The sequence below is a fragment of the Remersonia thermophila genome, chromosome 2 (genome assembly GCF_042764415.1).
Source record: "Remersonia thermophila strain ATCC 22073 chromosome 2, whole genome shotgun sequence".
Taxonomy (NCBI): domain Eukaryota; kingdom Fungi; phylum Ascomycota; class Sordariomycetes; order Sordariales; family Chaetomiaceae; genus Remersonia; species Remersonia thermophila.
The window spans coordinates 196,293-214,744 of NC_092218.1; the positions used below are offsets into that span (position 1 = coordinate 196,293).

General features: G+C 57.6%; 2 protein-coding genes across 2 annotated transcripts; one reads left to right on the forward strand and one right to left on the reverse strand.

Annotated features, from left to right (window-relative positions):
- Positions 1 to 1,952: 1,952 nt before the first annotated feature.
- VTJ83DRAFT_1514 (uncharacterized protein) lies at positions 1,953 to 2,979 on the forward strand (the record flags this gene model as incomplete). The annotated part of the gene is made up of 3 exons (XM_071007682.1): positions 1,953 to 2,051; positions 2,132 to 2,416; positions 2,476 to 2,979. The coding sequence occupies 3 exons, from the start codon at positions 1,953 to 1,955 to the stop codon at positions 2,977 to 2,979; spliced, it is 888 nt and encodes a 295-aa protein (XP_070868054.1).
- A 6,465-nt stretch (positions 2,980 to 9,444) lies between these two features.
- Positions 9,445 to 10,758, reverse strand: VTJ83DRAFT_1515 (uncharacterized protein; the record flags this gene model as incomplete). The annotated part of the gene is made up of 1 exon (XM_071007683.1): positions 9,445 to 10,758. The coding sequence occupies one exon, from the start codon at positions 10,756 to 10,758 to the stop codon at positions 9,445 to 9,447; it is 1,314 nt and encodes a 437-aa protein (XP_070868055.1).
- Positions 10,759 to 18,452: the final 7,694 nt, after the last annotated feature.

The following is an 18,452-nucleotide window of genomic DNA, read 5'->3' on the forward strand; positions in this document are numbered from 1 at the left end:
AGAGCTCCCCTCCCATAGACAGTTGGGGCGACTTGGGCTTGTGAAACATGAAACACCCAAAGAGGGCCCGAGTGGCTGGCCGCCAAGCATCCAGGGGTCCAGGCAGGCGTTGGACGGGCGTCGGATGAGATGTCGCCCAATCAAACCACACGCATGCGGACGATTTGCCGAGCCAACTCAAGCGGACAGGTTGCGGCGAACCGAATCTGGGTCGGATCAACGCTTTGGAACGCCATCTCGACGGCAGCATCGAGATGGTCCAGTTTGTTTCTTCCCGCAGGCTTCAATCTCTGGGCTGTCGCAATGCCGCTCCGATTGGCGAACGTTCCGGTTTTTTTTTTCGGGGGGTTTTTTCGGGGTTTTTTTTTTTTTTTTTTTTTTTTTTTTTTTTTTTTTCGCTCAAGACATTGCCATTGGGCTGGCGGTGGTTCCTGGTTGATGGGTTGGGGGCTCAACTCGACCGGGAGGAAGCAAAACCTCGCCGGCCTCTGTTCGAAGGCATCAAACCGACCTCCGTTGCAAATGGGAATGAAATGCATGGAAGATTGTTTGCTTGCGTGGTTCTCAGCCGCTTTCCGCTTCGGGCAACATGAACCTCAGGTCATCCACCAAGAGAGGGAGTGCGGTTCCTACTGCGTATGTTGTGTGGGAATGCCACCTGGGCTGCAGCTGACCTGGCGTGGGAAACCTTGTGTCGATTCGCAGACGCGGCGCAACCACCACATGTTTTCACCATGGAGATCGGGCAGCCACAAGACCTCCAAAACAATTCGGGCCAACGTCAACATATGGATGCTGGGCCGGATGACCTGGGAGGTGCAATTCGACCTACCTACCATCCATCCCTGGGCTTGTGGATCTGGGAAGCTTTCAACAACCTAACGGCTTTTGAGCGGCTTGGAGTGCTGGCCAACCCGCTAGAAGCGATGCAGCCCAGCCAACCGACTTCCATTCTTGGCCCACAGGCACAGCAGACGCGAGCGCACGCTCCACCCCTGACCCCTCCCTCTTTGATTCTGCAGCACCCAAGGCCCAAATCCACTCCGCTGTCCTCCACCTTCCCCTGGCACACCCCTGGCCTGGCTGTGTTCCCTCAGGCTCTCTTTCCCGCCCTTCCCGCTCCGCGCCCGGGCCCTGGTTGGCCCTGCTTTCTCTCCCTCCTGCCATCACGCATTAACCCATTTACTACCCCATCTCCTCTTTCCCAGTCACCACTTCTGCCCTCGTTATTTTTTTGTTCGATCTTTCCCATCCATCTTCTTCACCATCGCCGGACCCCGCCGATCGACGAGTGCGCGACGGTCCTTGGTTTTTCTTCCTCGACAACGACGCTTCCGCTTTGATTGAAGCACGCCAGCGGGTACTGCGATCGCATTCAACAAATCCGGACCAAGACAGTGTTTCTTTCACGACGATTCTTCGGGGCTTGTATTCCAGGCGTCGGGAATAATCCATCTTTGATCAGGACCGACCAGCTGTTACGAACCTCGAACCGCGGGCCCACGTCCGTCCGTCGAATACTCCCGAAACCCTTTTGGGGTCTCCGAATCGCCATCGATACCCCGAGTACTCTTCGCCATTTCTGTTCGCTTGATTGCTTGTTCCTCGACAAGTCTCTCCTTGGGCACGACCAGGTGTACGTTTTGTCGTTGATTGCCGCTGCGACATCACCGCCGAGACCACATCGCGCTGCGACATCGAAGTCGAGCAGCCAATATCGAGCGTTTCGGCCAGGCTCCACTTTTCACCCTCGAAATTCCCCTTGCGAGCACGCCTCTCGGCGCTGCAAACACCCTGCGCGTCGGACGATCGCTTCGCCCGCACCTGCTTGTCGGTGCCCTCGTTGATTTTGCCACGCGCCCTTGACGTCGGGCCGCCGCCATCGCCCGGCCGTCAGCCTGCCGCCCTTTATGACAAACTTCGGCTCTTTCCACTCGCCGTCGATCAGGAAAATGGAATACTCGAGCAACCCGAGCGCGGGCCGCAAACGCGTGAGCCTTGGGAACATCATCGGCGACCCGTTCGCTCTCGCGACCATCTCCATCGCAGCGGTAAGATATCTACCCACGAGGGTTGAGCGGGCGTGCGTGCTTTCCTCAGCGGACAGCGACTGACATTTGTTTTGGAATAGCTCGCATGGATCATCTCCTTTGTCTCGACGATTCTGGCCCACATCCAAGTCCCCAAGGACTTCCCGCTCTACACATACTGGTCCCTGGTGTTCTTCTTGGGCGTCATCGTCTTCATTTTCATCGTGATTGCCTCGGACAGCACCCAGACGTACCATGTCGCCATCGTGGGCTATCTTGGCTGCGGGCTTGTTCTCGCAACCTCGGCCGTCAACGGCCTGATTCACACGAGCCAGGGAGCCAAGGAGGCTGCGGCTGCTGGCTTCATTCTGTTGTCCATGGTAACGGTACGTTGAGCGCATGGACTGGTGGTAAACGCGTCCTGTCTTGCTAACAGCCGCCTCAGATTGTGTGGATCTTCTATTTCGGCTCGGCTCCGTCGGCCGTTCCGCGCGCTTACATTGACTCGTTCGCCCTCGCTAAGGAGTCGACCTCGGCGAACCGCCAGACCATGACGGGTGGCTATGCCACCCGCCGGCCTGAGACCTCGACCTCGGTGCAGCCCCCGGCCATGTACACATCGCAGCTCAATGGCCTCGAGAACCCATCGCCCGTTGGTGGCATGACGGGAATGCGCGACTCGACGGTGCCGGGATTCTCCTCGCAGGCTGCCCAAAACACGACCACGCAAACCCTGAACCCTGATGCCGAGGTGGTGCCACCGACCGAGTACCCATACCGCGCCAGGGCCATCTACAGCTACGAGGCCAACCCCGAGGACGCCAACGAGATCTCCTTCCAAAAGCACGAAATCCTCGAGGTCAGCGACGTCAGCGGGAGGTGGTGGCAGGCGCGGAAAGAAAACGGCGAGACGGGCATCGCCCCCAGCAACTACCTGATCCTATTATAGTCGTCCGGGACACCCGCCAACAACAGTGGTGGTATGCTTCGATGAGGACTGGAGTTATGGCGAGCGGTTGCGAACAGCAGGGTTTCCTGGGCAAAACGCATGATACCATGTGGATGATGCATTTTTCTTTTTTTTTTTCAGTTTTGTTTTTTTCTTTCCTTGACTCGTCTGGATGACGCCTGCCTTTTCTTTTTTTTTTTTTTTTCTCGATATACCCTACTTCTTCGGTATCCTCCTTCGTGTACAGGATCGACCCACTTGGATCCGGCCGTTAGTGAGGGGCTGTCTACTGGCTACCAGAAGTGGAGCGGCCTGTACCTTGACTGCATTATCCTAGCCTGATATCGGCATGCAGTCTAGGTCAGGGATTCTCTGGGGTGTTGATGGCAGCCGGACATGACTCACTGATACTACCTGGAATACCTATCTTGGCTCGACATGGGATGCGTTGGGTGAGCGTTAAAAGAGTGGCACTTCTTTTGGGAGCGGCGGGATTCACTGGCTTCTTTTTTTTCTTGGTTTTATTAGGGTTTCTCTTCGTTCACTTTTTGGTCTCCTAGGTTCTTGTTTGTCTTTTTTATGGCGGGCTCTTCTCTTCTCGGGCATTTTTTGATTCTCATTCTTATCATTTATGAACGAAACAATTGAGCGTGTAGGCTGTTTGGGTGAATGGCTGCTGTACCTTGTGTTAATGTGATAAACTTGGGTAATTGCGCTCTGAACAGAGCACAGATGACATAGCGATGAAGGCACAGTTTTCTAGTCATCACGCATAGTTTCGTCTGATTTTGGTCTCTTTGCTTGCTGATGAGTTGAAAGCCATGCTATACTCTTCATTGAGCTACCGGTATCCCTAATCTTGTAGTACTGTTTCTCTTGAGTTGGACGAGGTCTAACGGGTTGAAGTGATAGGCAGGGTGCTAGCTAGTGTACCTGATATCGAACTATGTCCCTGGTAAGACTGGGTATCCATGTCTATCCAAGCTGCAAGGAGGCTTCCATCTGTCCATCTATAGTAGGTAGGTACACCTCTTCTTGCCTTACGTTATGATACTAACGTGCTCTTGGTCTGCTATTTGTTCTGATAAAGGCCGGATGCCGGGAGGATTGCGCTAAAACAAAAGCCCACCACCTAAAGTAGCCTCCATGTCAATGATAGGTATCCAGGAAACATGGTCCTGTGATGACCAGTCAAGCTGGAAGCTGGAACAGCTCAGGGGAGCATGATGCTGCGGGCAGCATCACGAAGAGGACGACCCGGACCACCTACATTTGATAGGTTGGTCGGCGTCATTTGCCCAGAACAATGCGCCACTCATATGCGAACAGTAGCTTACCTGAATTGGGTCCTTGCCCTTGCTGAAGTTCTCGACAATCCAGAAACTCGTCGTCTCAATCCAACAACTCGATCTGGTACCTTTGTTGCGCTGGATAGGTGGTTTTGTCACCCAGATTTCCCTGGCGTTTGGGTCATTCAGGAGCGATCGTACATATATTTACTCTACAGGCCCGGTACTTGTGCTGCAGGACTGCGCCAGAGGATTGTGGCGCATGGCAACACGACCTGAACAGCCGCCTTCGACGGCAGAGGGTAGGCGTTTCAAGCTGGACTTTAGTGATGTCCGAGTCGCAGACTCTTGTGTTCATCCTAAATCATGGTCCCAGTTGCAGATTCTTGTATCCATCCTAAATCATGAAGGTTCAGTTTGGGGTCACATTGGTGGTCGCCATCATCAGCAACGCGGACAAGATTCATCCATCCAACGCCGCTGCCTGCCAGCCAGAGCAGTGAGCCCTGGAGGTTAATGCTGAATAATGAGCAACGGAATGCCCGGAGCTGCTGGGCATGTTGGTGTGTCAGGTCTCTCAGGATCCATTGGAGGTTCTTTTTAGCTCCGTGTGACCAGGCCCGTCGGCCGGCGTCGTGTTTGGTTGAGGCACTGACATGTTCAAACATATAAGCACGAGCTGAAGGACGGGATGCTGGAGAATCATTGCATCAAGATCAACTCCAACGTTCACCTCGCTGGTCGAGTCGGTGCTTGTCATTCCTTTTGGTCCAAAGATTTGCGACCCTCTCTGGATTGAGATCCTTCATCTTCTTGAAATCCTTTATTCATCTTCTTTTCCGAGCCCAGTCGTTTCCATTCGGCATGAAGCTCATTACTTCCAGCCCGTCGTGAGGCGGGCTGTTAATACTCTGTATACCTTCTCCAAGGACCATGCCATCTTCCAAGCCGACACGGGGCAGAATAGTACTTATTTTCGGGAAATGAAATACGACGACCGTCCGGATTGGAACCTGCTTCGCAACGCCGCCCGGGAAATGTACGAAGTCATCAATGGCGACCAGGTTGCCAAAGCAACCTTTGCCACGAAGACAAGCAGCGCTCTGGTGGCAACTCTGTGTATCGACATGACAGAAGTCGACGGCAAAGGCCGGGAGATTCTGCGCCATGTCGTCTTTCAAAGCACCATTCCGAGGGGCGACTGGAGAGCCCACATGAAGGAACACGGCGCGGAGGAGGCGCGGCAGTGGTACAACGCGGCACATAAGCACCCATGTCACTTCAAAGTCGCGCGTCCGTTGCTGCACGCCGAGGACAGCGTCTTCTATATGGCAAACTATCGATTCGGCGACGTCTTCCGAAGAGGGCGCGAGGCGCGTGTGGTCGTTTATGGAAGACGGGCCGGTGGGTCCCCCGGCGTGGTGCACTTGTGCGACGCCGAAGATCCGACAGGAGATGGCAAGGATCCCGATTGCCAAAACATAGCAACAAGACTCGAAGTTGAGTACCTTGGTTACACCGATGGCTCTCCCCGTAGGAAGGATTGGCTCAAGAGCCTGGAGCGGGAGGGTGGTGGAGGGTCTTCTGCCCAGCCAGGCTCGAGCGGCGCCGGAGCTGGTGGGTACCATCCAGCCGGCGGGTCAGGCGGCCGGCATGCCAGCGGACATGGCGGCGGCGGCCATACCACCGCTGCTGCCCAGAGCGGCCATACAAACGCGGCGGCTTATTCTAACGCGGCGGCTTATTCTAACGCAGCGGCTTATACTCACGCAGCGGCTTATACTCACGCAGCAGCTCATCATCCCGCCGACTCGTATTATGCTCATTCGGGCTCAGCCTACTCCAAGGGAAGCACGGGCAGCCGGGCATACAGATACGATGACCCGTCATCCCTCACTGCTGCCATGGACTCGCTCACCATTCGCAGCTCAACCCGGGGCCCAAGCTCCGGGTACTCTCAGGGGGCATCCTACGCCCCATCAGAGTCTTATTATTCCTCCAAATCTTCAAAGTATTCCCATTAGGGCTGTCTAAAGGCCCTCGCAGGGGTCAGCGGCCATCCAGGGCACACGCGCTGGGAGAAACCCCCGAAAATGCTGGCCATCCCAGATGTCTTTCACGCGCGCGCTGGCCGCGACGCGTGAGGGAAAGGGCACCGATCTCCTGGGGAGTTTGAACGGTCAGGGAGAATGGGAGAAGACCGGGGCTCATCCTTTGGCTGGAGCAGCGGTCCTTGGCCGGACACGCGCGGGGCGTGATGTCTAGAGCTCGGCGTTGTATAATATCGGGATGGCCTGGTGCCAAAGCATCGGTTCCAGCTTCTGTGTTCCCCTGCTTTTTCTTCGTCTTCACTGTGCTCTTTTTCTCTTTTTCGCGATATACTTAGGACCCGTTGCCTGGGTACGAAAGAGATATTAATGACATGCTTGATGCTGGACGTCCTTCGATGTATTACAAGCTTGGATCTGGTGATCTGGGAGCGGGTTCCCCCAATCCAGATTGAGATGATTAGAGCGTTGAGCGGAAATAGAGACGTTTGGATGCTCACTCTGGGTGCAGCCTGTTCGAGATCTCATGGCCTCGGCGAAGGAGTGAAAGCAGTCGGCTGGGAGAGGCAAGGTAGTTGCCACAAATCTGGCGCTGGCTTCGCTCTCCTTTCATCATCTGATGCTGAGCGAACGTGGTACCAAGACACCCCAGGGTTCACACGGCCGTATGCATGCGGCGAGGACATTTCTTGGGAGCCTGGATGAGACCCGAAACATGTCACACATGCTGCGCCGGCGCCCAGAGAGACTTTCGCTCATCTCATCGCGAGGTAAACCACCTCAGGGCGGGTATGGCCAACATGAGATCCGTCTCACATTTTGGCCCCCGATGAAGCGCCGACCGGATGGAACCCCAAGCCATGAGGCCCCGAATGCTGGCCATGAGAAGGCTAATACTTTCGATACACCGTCCTTGCGGTCCAAGGTGGCGCTGCGAAGAGGGAGTTGACTCGAAGAGACGAGCTGCGAGTTGTATCTATTCATAGTGAATTTCCTCCGACAGGAGCTTGTCACAGCCCAGACCCGTGATCATGTAAAAATCAAAGGAACAGTGCAGGGGATGGTTCTTTGATACATCGCTGGCCCGTCCCAAACGACGCGCTCGGACGGAGCGAAACCATTAGGGTGCTTGGGGTGCGAAGGGCAGCAGACACTCGACATTGCGTAAGAAACTACAGAAGGCTGAAACATGTCTGATGATTGACTTTGACGACCACTTTGATCTTTTCATCTTGGGAGACCGAAGCTGAAGCATGGCCATCTTGCGCCGGTTGGAGCCACGCAAGTACCATCGGCTAGATCAAACCGCCGACGACGTGGTGTTAATGCTGGTGGACACGTGCTCCATGATTGAATTCGGAGACCGGATGACCTGGTCGTGGACAGTCCAGACCAACTCTCCGGACCTTGGCTCCTGGCCCTAGAAGGTAATTGGAGTGAGCGTCATACTTATCGGGGGCCGCTTCGGCTTCGGGTTCGCAACTCTCCAAGATGTCGAGCCCTCGTCTTGACGCTGGCCATGGGAAAAAGAGAACAAGCTCGAGAAAGCCGGCCTTCCCTTCTTCTGGACAGCCGTTTGTCTGGGGCCCGTCTTTCCACGTCGAAGGTCTTGTCTGGGACCTTCAGAGCATAATCCTACAGAAGAGCGATGTGAACGTCAAGGGAACGGCGGCTCGGTTGGCGCTGAGGGTCTGCTCAGAGGCAGACCGGGAAAGAGACGGCGGCCGTGGGATGCTGGCATCCTCTCGCGAATGGGAATTTGGGGTTGCTACTAGGATTGGGAAATTCTTCACAAAATCAGGGCTTTAGTAATTATCGTGGCGCCCGCTGGCAGAGACGCTCTTGTCCGATGCTTGCTTGTTACTATAGGAACATGAGAGGAAGCGAATGGATCCCTCATTCCAACGAGACGCGGTAAATGATCAAGGTAATAGTCAGCAACCTAGGTGCTTAGCTTCGGTGGGTACCCAGGTAGTTAGGTAGCTACCTAATAAGTCGCCCTCTTGACGATTCCGACATTCACCACCCCACGTGCAAGCCAACACCGACCATTGGGAGAGACGGGGCAATCATGACATCATAGCCATGCATGACGGCGATAGGCGAGAGGCAGGCAAAAGCGCAGCCATCGGGGGCGTCATCCGATGCGTGGTGGCAGCAGCAGCAGCAGCAGCAGCAGCAGCAGCAGAGATGGGGCGAGGAGAGCGGCGCGGGAAGATCGGGACAGGGGCGCTCCGGCGTTGTCTCACTCCAGGACAACGTCATGACGGCCCAGCTCCGCGTCCCACGGGGGCCGGCAGGCGATATGCAGGTCCCAGGTTGCAACAAATCCTGACCCAAGCGCCGGAGCCGGGCGTGCTGGCATCTCAATGGTCACTCACTACACACACCACTCTGCAGGAGAAGACGTCTCGGGAACCCCATGCACACGCCCATGCAGGAGCGGACCGCGTTGGATACGTCGGTAGGTAATACACTCGTTAATTATCACGCAAGGAGACATGAAAGACTCGATGAGCAAAATAAAAAAAGTCTCTTCTCCCAAGCGTTGCCTAACCAGAGCACAACCAACAAAACGAAGAGGGGTATATTCCGCATATGTCCAATGTCCAATCTCCATCAGTGCTATCTGCTGTGAACCCATCCTTTCCTCCCTTCCCTTCCCTTCCCTTCCCTTCCTCTCTCCTTCTCTCATAGAGTCTCTCTCCCGGAAAACGCCATGAAATGCAAAAAAAAAAAAAAAAAAAAAGGAAACCCAACCGCCTCCCATCTCCCCAAGCCGATCTGAAAAGCCCAAGCCAAGATCCATGCAAATGCCAGTCGTGATGTGAGATGAGCAAACCGGGGGAGGGGTATCAAATGATGCGTCATGTCGTGAGGAAATGCCGATGATGAATGTGCCGTGATATGAGATGGCGAACCCAACAATACCGAGAACGAAATAAAAAAAAAAAAAAAGTCCGAAAACAAACGACCCCGTCATGGTCGTAGGACATAAAACGAAAAAAAAAAAAGAAATCCGGACATGGAATCGTGAGGGGAGGTCATGAATAAGAAGAAAAAGACGCCAAAAGTCATTGCGAACCGCGCGCACGCATCCTCTCGTCTCTTTCATGGTCATGGCCTGCTCATGCCTTCCGATCCCGCTCCAGGTAGGGGCGCATCCACTCGATATCCAACCACCCGACGCGCTCGTAGGCCTGCCACAGCTTGGAGGCCTTGTTGACGTCGATCTTGCAGGCCTGCTGGGCGTCCGTCTTGCGGAACTCCTTGCCGATGCGGGCGCACTCGAGGCGGCGCAGGAAGATGCGGCGCTTGCTCGTCAGGTAGGTGGCGCAGTCGAGGCGGAGGTTGCTGGCGAGGGACAGCTCGTCCGGGTGGAGCAGGTGGCGGTGCGGGTCGTTGGTCAGGTCGAGGGCGTTGCCCTTCCAGTCCACCTTGAGGTTGTTGGGCTTGTTCGGAAGCGTGCTGGTCGGCGGCGAAAGGTCCTCGAGCGCGGCAAAGTTCTTGTCCTCGCGGTTCGGCGCCACGGTTCGGACCCGGGGCTCGGGGGTGCTGACGCGGATGGTGTCGCGGGCCGGGGCCGGGGTCGCCCGGATCGGCCGCGGGTTCTGAGGCTTGGCCTTGGGGGACTTGGGCTTCTGGATGCGGACGGCCGAGGTCTTGGCCGTCGTCTGGGGGCCCAGGACCGGCGGCCGCGACGCCGGCAGGATGGGCGGCAGCTTGGCGGGCTGGAACGAGCGCGACGCCTGCTTGCGGTCGGCCCGGTCGGCCCGGAGGAGCTCGCGCTCCCGGCGCAGCCACCCCTTGGGGTTGTTTTGAAACATCCGGAAGCAGTTGGACTTGAAGTACAGCGCCAGCTCGTAGTCCTCGGGCCTCGGCGGCGTCGAGCCGCGGAAAAGCTCGGCCGGCCTGGACGCGATGTGCTCGCTCACCAGGCGCTCCGTCGCGGACCTGAAGCCGCCGCCCAGCGAGGGCGGGGTCGGGGTGAACAGCGGACCGGTCGGGGCATTGGCGGTTGCGTCTCCGGCGGGATAGAGGATGGGGTCCTTGCCTCCCAGGCTCAGCGGCGGCGTAGGGCCGATCGAGTTGGCCGCCTTGGTGAAGGGCGAGACCGGCGGGGAGAGCGGTTGATGGTTGATGTGCGACTCTGCGCGGGAGCCCGGCTTGGCTCCCTCGGATGACGACGGCCGGAAGGAGTCGAGAGGAGCGGGCTCGGGCGGAGACATGAGGTTGCTGATGTCGCAGGGCTTCTGGGGCTTGGATGCCCTTGAGACGGCCCTGCCGGGCGGAGAGGCGCATGCGTCCTTCATGTCTTTGGTGGGGGTAGGGGGATGGTAAGAGGGCGGAGATGACGAGGGGGCCCACGGCGACGATAGGGTATTTCTAGAGTCCACAGGCTGTTGTTGCATGACGAGACAGCGAGTTGACGTGTCAGTCATGGCCGTGATGGCTGGTAGGGGGTTCGAGGTGGCGAACAGCGCTGGCCGTCATCAACCAACGAGGCGGAGTATGGTAGAAGATGCGTTGTACCAGTGAATTGCGTGGCCGCTTGTGCGTCTCTAGGCTTTCGGTGCGAGAGCAAGAAGGCGAAGACCAAAGGCGTGGAGGAGGAGGAGGAGGTGGTGGTGGATGAGGAGGAAGAGCCGATGCTTGATGATGAATGGCGTATATGTTGAGGTCTTTGTGTCAGAGCGAGCGCTGGACGGCTGATGCAAGATATAGGTAATGTTCTCAATTGCTGAATAATAGACAATGGAAGTGCAGTTGTGCCGTATTCATGTATCCGGAGGCACCGACAATGGACGGCTTTTGCGGAACAATAAGGGGGGGGGGGGGAAGAGGGAGCTGCGCCGCGAATGCCCGGTCAATGGAATCCGCTGGAAATCGATGTGGCGAAACAGCGCCCGAACGAGCTCGGCAGGTAATCTTGTCGTAAAGAGGCGTGGTCCGATCACCAAAGAGGACAATCAGGGAACGCAAGCGGGCTGGAAGGTGTCAAAGAGCAAGGTCAGAGAGTCCACGAAGAGCGGGGAGCGCCCCCATGTAAGTAGTCTGAGCGAGCGAGGCACATGGCACCGCCGGGATCAGGACTCGGTCACTTGAGGGTTTGACTACGCTGGCTGGCTGGCTGGCTGGCTGGCTGGCTGGCTGGCTGGCTGGCTGGGCACCAGCAGGGCTGGGAGCCCAAGCCGCCCCAGGAACGGAAAACGGATGGCAAACAACGATTGCGCCAGCATGTCGCCCGCGTTTTGGCGCTTCAGGCAGGACGGTGATGGCGTGGGTGGGCGAATCTGGGGTGCTGATGCTTATGGAAGTGGGGTGGCGTGGCTCTGCTGTTTCGGCGTGACGAAGAGTCACCCATGGCCTTGGCCACACCCCCCTTCTCCCCCCCCCCCCCTTTTCCACCCCCCCTGCCGCCATGGCCAATCAGAGCCCCGAGCCAGGACTGAGCCAATGGTCACGTCGAGGGGTCGGATGGACAGTGAGGCAGTCTTCTGCCCAAAAACGCGGTACATTACGTTTGGCAGCCGGCATCCAGGCAAGACGACCAAGGCTGCGGTCCCGTCAGCTGGAGGTGGTGTTCCGGGGGGGCAGGGGAGGGGATGATACCCTTATCGTGATCGATGATCTGTCATGCGCAACCGTCCGACGAGTTTCATGCCCCTCGAGCCCTGCCTGGGTCACCGCTTCAAGTCCCGACACTAGAGGAGCCGGCTGCTGCCACTCGACCGGAAGCTTCCCCAGCTGCAAGAAGGGGGGAGTGGGTTCCACCGCTGGATGGCGCTTCGGGCGGGTTGAGCCGTGCACATGTGGCCCTGATTCCTGGCATCCTTGTTGCGATGCAGATCTTTTTGAGGTCTTGCAGATTGGGCAAGCGAATGCATCTCTGCCAACAACAAAGCTGTGAGGTTATTGACAGCTGGAAAAGAGCCGAAGCGGGCTAGCAGAGCCCGCTGGCTGAGAGGAGAAGGACCGGGCGGGGGCGGGCGGTATGGAGGGCTCCTCTGGTTCAAGGCCTGGCGTGCAAGCGACAACTGGCGGCCGAAGGCGGTTTTCGTCGGTCGCTCGGGCAAAACGGTCTGCCGGATGGGAGAAAGGGATGTCCTTGCACGGCGTGGGGGGAGAGTGAAGAGAGAGAGAGAGAGAGAGAGGGGGGGTTTCGGTCCTTCGGTTGTCCAAAAATTTACGGCCGATCGTCAGGGTTGTATCTTTCTCTGATGCTCACCGCAGGTTCCTGTTCGCCCGTGTAAGTGAGCCAAACCCTGCTCTCGAGGCCCCTGGGAGCCTTGGAGGGGGGTGGAGGGGGTGCAGCGGCGGGCGAGCACCGACGCCTGCCTGGCTGTGGCCAGCCTGTCATGACGATGCGGGTCTTTCTTTCTAGGCGACAGAAAGGCGGACAGGCGACAGTCCATGGGAGCGCCCAAGCTGGTGTGTTTTCGTGGAGCGGGTGACGTCGAGGAGGGGCAGGGCCCGGGCAGGGCAATGAGGGGCACGCGAGGAGGGGCACCAAGGTGCCCACGAAACGATGTCATGTTGCTGGGAACGAGGTGGAGAAGCTCACGCGCCGGGAACGGTTCCCAGCACAAGCCGACCCGCTGTGGACTCAATTGAGCCCCAATTGGGCTGCCATTTGGGCAGCGAAGCGTGATGACCGAGTTACTGTGTACATACTGCTACACAGTAGGACGGATGAGGGCGTGCTGTTATGAGAGATAGAGAAAGAGAGAGAGAGAGAGAGAGCCAGCCTTTGACCGCAACGAGCGTCCTCCCTCCATCAGGCGAATGGATCAATTTTCCCGTCCTTGCATCCAAGGGTCGCCCTGAAGGTGCTGTTTGTCGTCCATTCGCAGCCCACGATGGCCTCCCGACGGGGATTGCGCGTCTCGACCGCAGCCTTGTCGTGGTTCGAACGAAAGGCCGTCGAGCGTCGCGGATTGACCAATGGCCGGGCGGCTTCGCGCCAAACAAAGGCGGTTCATCATCTCCGTTTCGTGTGTGGTCACGGTCATGTTCCACGCCGCCGTGGTTGTAGCTAGCTAGTTACCTAGTTCGACGTCGGCCCTTGTGACTCATCCACGGCTGGTGACGACTGGGGACCAGAAAGTTGAATTGTGATGCGTCATGGACGAATGAGAAATGAGCCTGTCCCACAACCTCAAACACGGCTTTGCTCCTCCGAGCCTAGCTCGGTTTCTATCGATACGTGCTCTTGGCAGCTGGCCCCAGCCTGGTCCCCACCCTGCTTCCCCACCAGGAGGCACACCCACCGTCTCTGCCTGTTCCTATGGGATTCTTGATCAACGCTGGGGAAGGCGCCATCCATGCAGGTCAGTCAGCCAGGAAATTTCCCCGGGGACGCGGCCGAGGGATGCATCGTCTGGAACCTCAGGTATGTAGGTACTTGGGTACACGGGCAGTTATTCTAGGTGCTCGGCACATCTCGACCCCTTCAGCCCCGACCCTCCAGGTGGTGTTGGGTGCCCTGTCTTCTTTTGCCTTGGGCTCAATGGACGTCCACATGTTGAACCTCATGCACAGGCAGGCAGATAACCTGGAAGGTAAGGTAGTTAGCCAGGTACCTGGCCTACCGAGGTGGTTCTTGTACCTCACGGCATATCAGCATGCGTATCAGAGGTCGAACGGCTGTGCTGTGCTGTGGTGTAATACACGGTGCCTCCACGTAGCAAAGGCAGTCGGTCCCCGTCCGGCACTTCACCAGCCCCCACCCCAACAACTGGAATCCCCTATGGATTCCATCCCTCTTGACCGCTTGTAATTTGTCAGCCGGATTGGCTCTCTACACAGTACTGCGTACACTGGAACCCAGGACCTACGGAGATGGGACACCCAAAACCTCCGGTCGCCTTCCGTTTTGATGCCCTCCCATCCCCAAAGGTCACAGAAGCCTGAGGATGGCGACAGACATCAGTCGCGCAAGGCTTTCCCACCCTTTTCTACCGTCCGACTCCGAAACATCCCACCCCTCTTCCGATGGCTGTCATCTGCCTGACCCATCTGACCATCTGACCCGGGCATCGACACACACACGCACGCACACACACACACACACACACACCACACACACCACTTTTCCAAGTTCGTGCGGGGCCACCAGCGTTCTCTTTTGCGTCAAGGTGAGCCTTCTCTTCCAACCGCGATGACGAAAGCGCACAAACAATATGGACAAGGCTCAACCCGCATTGGCCTTTTTTTTTTTTCTTTTCTTTTCCTTTCTCCGGTAGGGTACGCAGTAAGACCACGACATTGGCGTTCGTCTCATTTGGCCGACGTGATTTCTTCAACCGTCTTGCCACATGACGGCGTTATCTTATCACCCCGCCGTCTGAAACCCCTCCTTCCATTTTTAGACTGCAGAGGGATGCGCATGTGCTCCCTGCGTCCCCGGACGGCCCTCCTGACCGTGACCCTCTGCATGACCGATGTTGCCGGCACTCAAGTCCCGGATCGCCTGGATGGAATTCGTCAATGACCTTGACGCTAGTTATCCAACTCTTCCAGGTTCCCCGAGCCGCCTGCTGGGCTCCATCCAACCCCCAACCCAACCTACCACCCTACCAACATCATTGACCCCTCCCTGCCCTCCTCTCTCTCTCCTCTTCCCCCCCCCCCCTCCCAGCGACACCGGATCCAACCTCACATCCCCATTGGCCAATGGGGCGGCTTGCCAAAAGGGGGCTGAGCGCCCTCATGCCGCGCGGTCAGTCACGGCGCCAACCCACCCAACGCCCACCGTCACCAAAACGGTGAAAACAGGGACCAGCCATGGAGGGGAGGGCATCTACGTCAATCCTCAAGGCGGTCAGCGTGCTCCATAGAACCCCTCATCGTCATGATCTCGCAACAGGCATCATCGGCGTCGTCGACCCCCACCCAGCCGAGGGAACTGACTCGGCGTTCCATGGTCGGTGGAAGCACGCTGGCGACCTCCGATGCCCGTCCCACGGCCGGGGATCGCTTCGTGCGCCAGCGGACCAGAGAAGCACCCCGGGTTCCCAAGGAGGCATGATCGGTTCGTCCTGCGCCAGAATTATGGGTTGCCTCCCGGAGAGGAAAGCGCTGGGGTAACACGAGCACGCGCATGAATGCAATGCGGCCGCAGACGCTGCAGAAGATCCCCCGCCCGCCATTGTCCAATCCGAAAGGCTTGGACGTATCAATACTTCTCAGGTGCCATCCAAAGGCGGACAAGATTCGCCAGCGAGCTAGCCTCTGTGTTACGTCGTCGAAACGCATTCCCCCCCCCCCTCTCCTTGGGCCTTCCAACACGCACTCCAATCACCAGAGAGGTATGATGACATCAAGGCTGTCCTTTTTAGGGCTGTAAGCGGGATGCAGCATCGTCTTTCTCGAACCGTAGCCATGCTCGCCCATTGCCTCGTTTCGTGCGCCGGCGGGTTCGAGAGCTATTACCAAGAGACCCATCCGTGGTAGATTCATCAACTCATCATCAACCCCTCCGTCCCCATCAGCCGATCACAACCATGCATCAGGTCATCTAGCGTATCGACCTGACATTTCCAAGAGACATGATCCCGGAACCAAGATTCCGGAACTTGTCTTTTCCACAGCCCCAGATATCCCAGTCTCGGGTCCTCCCCTCCTATCCCGAGGGGCAAGTCGAATCGGTGCTCTGCGCCGGGATCGGAACGCGGGGAATGTTTGCCGTAGGATAGACGCGGAGAGGGAGGATTTTTCAAACGTAGCGGTAGAGCAGCAGAAACTAGATCGATATTACTACCAAGAAAGTCTCGAGCGATTCGTATTGCGCGATTGCGTGAACGTGAAAACGCTCGCACCATGCGCCATAAGAGACGAAACATTCCCCCTCGTTGCCTCATCATCATCATCGTCATCGGTAGCTACGCCCAGAACCATGGCAGCGTAGGGAATCTCGTGAATTATCCTGTGCATGATCATTGGCGATGTATAGGATGACAGCAAGGCCGAATGCACCCTGCCTATGAACGGACGATACGCCAGCCTGCCTGGCAGTTCAAACCATAGGATTGCCGGACGCTTCCCCTGATGACCAGGCGCCGTTGGATGACAGGGTTGTATACGCAGTATCATGAACATCAACAACAAACAGCCTTTGGGATGGCCGGCCCTGGCTCCTGGGGCCCACGAAACCGGCCTCGATGCGCTTGTGATCATGCTTTGATCCGTCCCACCATCGCCCTCTCCACGCCTCGCCGCTCCTCGCGGCCATCTTTTCCGGCCTCCCATTCGAATCCTTTCATCGATCCACTTGCAACCAAGAAATCCACGCGGGCACCCGGCATGCTTCCGGACTCGAAACGCAATGAGCAAAACGGGGGAGCCACTCGGCAAGATCCAGGCGCTCTACCAAGAGCAGCCGGGGGAAGAGCGGCACGTCGTGATGGTTGAAGAGCGACGGCCCGACCCATGTCTCGCCGCTGTTGAGCATTCGCCTACACAGAGAGGCGGTCTCTGAGATGGTAAACGCATGTCGTAGGGTCGATGTGTTCGGAAACCCCCCCTCTTCTCCCGCTCCCGTTTCCAATGACAAACCAGCACGGCCCAAGCTCCCATGATGCCTACCTGTCGCAGCGCAGCAAAGCCTGAGAGGTCGCCTTGTCTGAGGTCATACGGGGGCTCGGATTCCCGGCGTCACATCTTGGACGTTTCACGGCGAGCCAGCCAGGCCCTCCAGGAACCAACGTTCGTTCGAGTCACGCAGCTGCCGAACCTCGCCGGCATGGCTCATCTTTCAGCCTAGCTACCACCTGAGAGTCACGACGGGTCTTTTCGCGGGTTGGTGATGATCCCTTCGTTTTGACGTTTGGCCCCTTCAGTGAAAAAGAAAAAGAGAAAAAAAAAATTAAAAACGGAGAGGAAAAGAAAAGGCCGAATATCCGTTATTAGTATCTCTTGCCTCCGCGCGTCCTCGGCCGCATCGATGACCCTGCCGGCATCTCCATTCCCATTCTCCTCATCATTGAAGGATAAGGGGAAGGCCGAGACATGTTTTTGGAGACGGAGGGCTTGAATGCTGGGTGCTCGCACTGCCAGCCGGCGCATGCACACACACAAACACACACGCCCGGGGAGTGAACCGAAGCCCGAGACCGCGGGCGGGCAAACACACAAGCGAACAAGCACACACAACGAACAACCACCACGTCACGCCTTGGTCTTCCCACGTATCTGGCGTTGTGCGACGCGTCCTGTGCAGCAGGCAGCCATGCATCGCCAGGGCCGAGGACAGGGGTTGTTGAGCCGGGGGGGGGGGGGGGGGCGAGCCCGGCAACGGGCGTGAGGATGGGGACCCCCCAACGGAGCAGGCATCCCCCGCCGATGCGATCCGTACATCGACCGAAGCCATTGGACGGGATCCCGGACGCGACGCCCATTTGATTGTGATTGTTTCGCGTGCTGATCTTTGCCAGGCATTACCTTGCTCTGGACCGGGGACCGAGGATGACGCATCCGGCGAGGCGCAAAAAGGCGGGCGGTACATGGTAGGATGATTGATACACCGTACGCGCGACGATGCGACGTCGCCGGGGCTGTCTCTGCCGGTCCCATCTCTGCTACCTAGCTATCTAGGGCGCGGTAGTCATGCACTATGACCGCATACGCGTTGAAGATTCCGTCTTCCCACAACGGACCGCTGCCTTGGCCTTCCGCATTCGCGGCGGAACAATGGATGGCGACGAAGCCTCCCGGCTGCTCAGGGGGGGTATCACGATGCGTTGCAAGTCCACGTTGGACAGAGAGGCCCGGCGTTGTAAGCAAGCAAGGCTGTCCACCAGCTTGCTTGCGGGCACAGGGCGCAAAGCGGGCGGGCATCGGACGCCATGTCGGTGGGTAAGACCCAGGGCTCGAGGCTAGCCAGGTACCTACCATCCGGGCGCCACGTGTAGCGGCGGGGCGATGCAGGCTGGCGGACAACGGTTGCGAGGCAGCGCTGGAGGCTGGCCGGATGGTGGGCCTCGGACACGAGGCAAGCAACACCCCTTGACAGCAATGCCAATGCCAACAGGTCCAAGGCCAGAAGCCGTGTGAACGAAACGCCGGGCAGACCACGCTTTTGTTCGCGGCAGTTGATGAGCAACCGAGCAACGGCGGAGGCTCGCCGCCCTAGCGG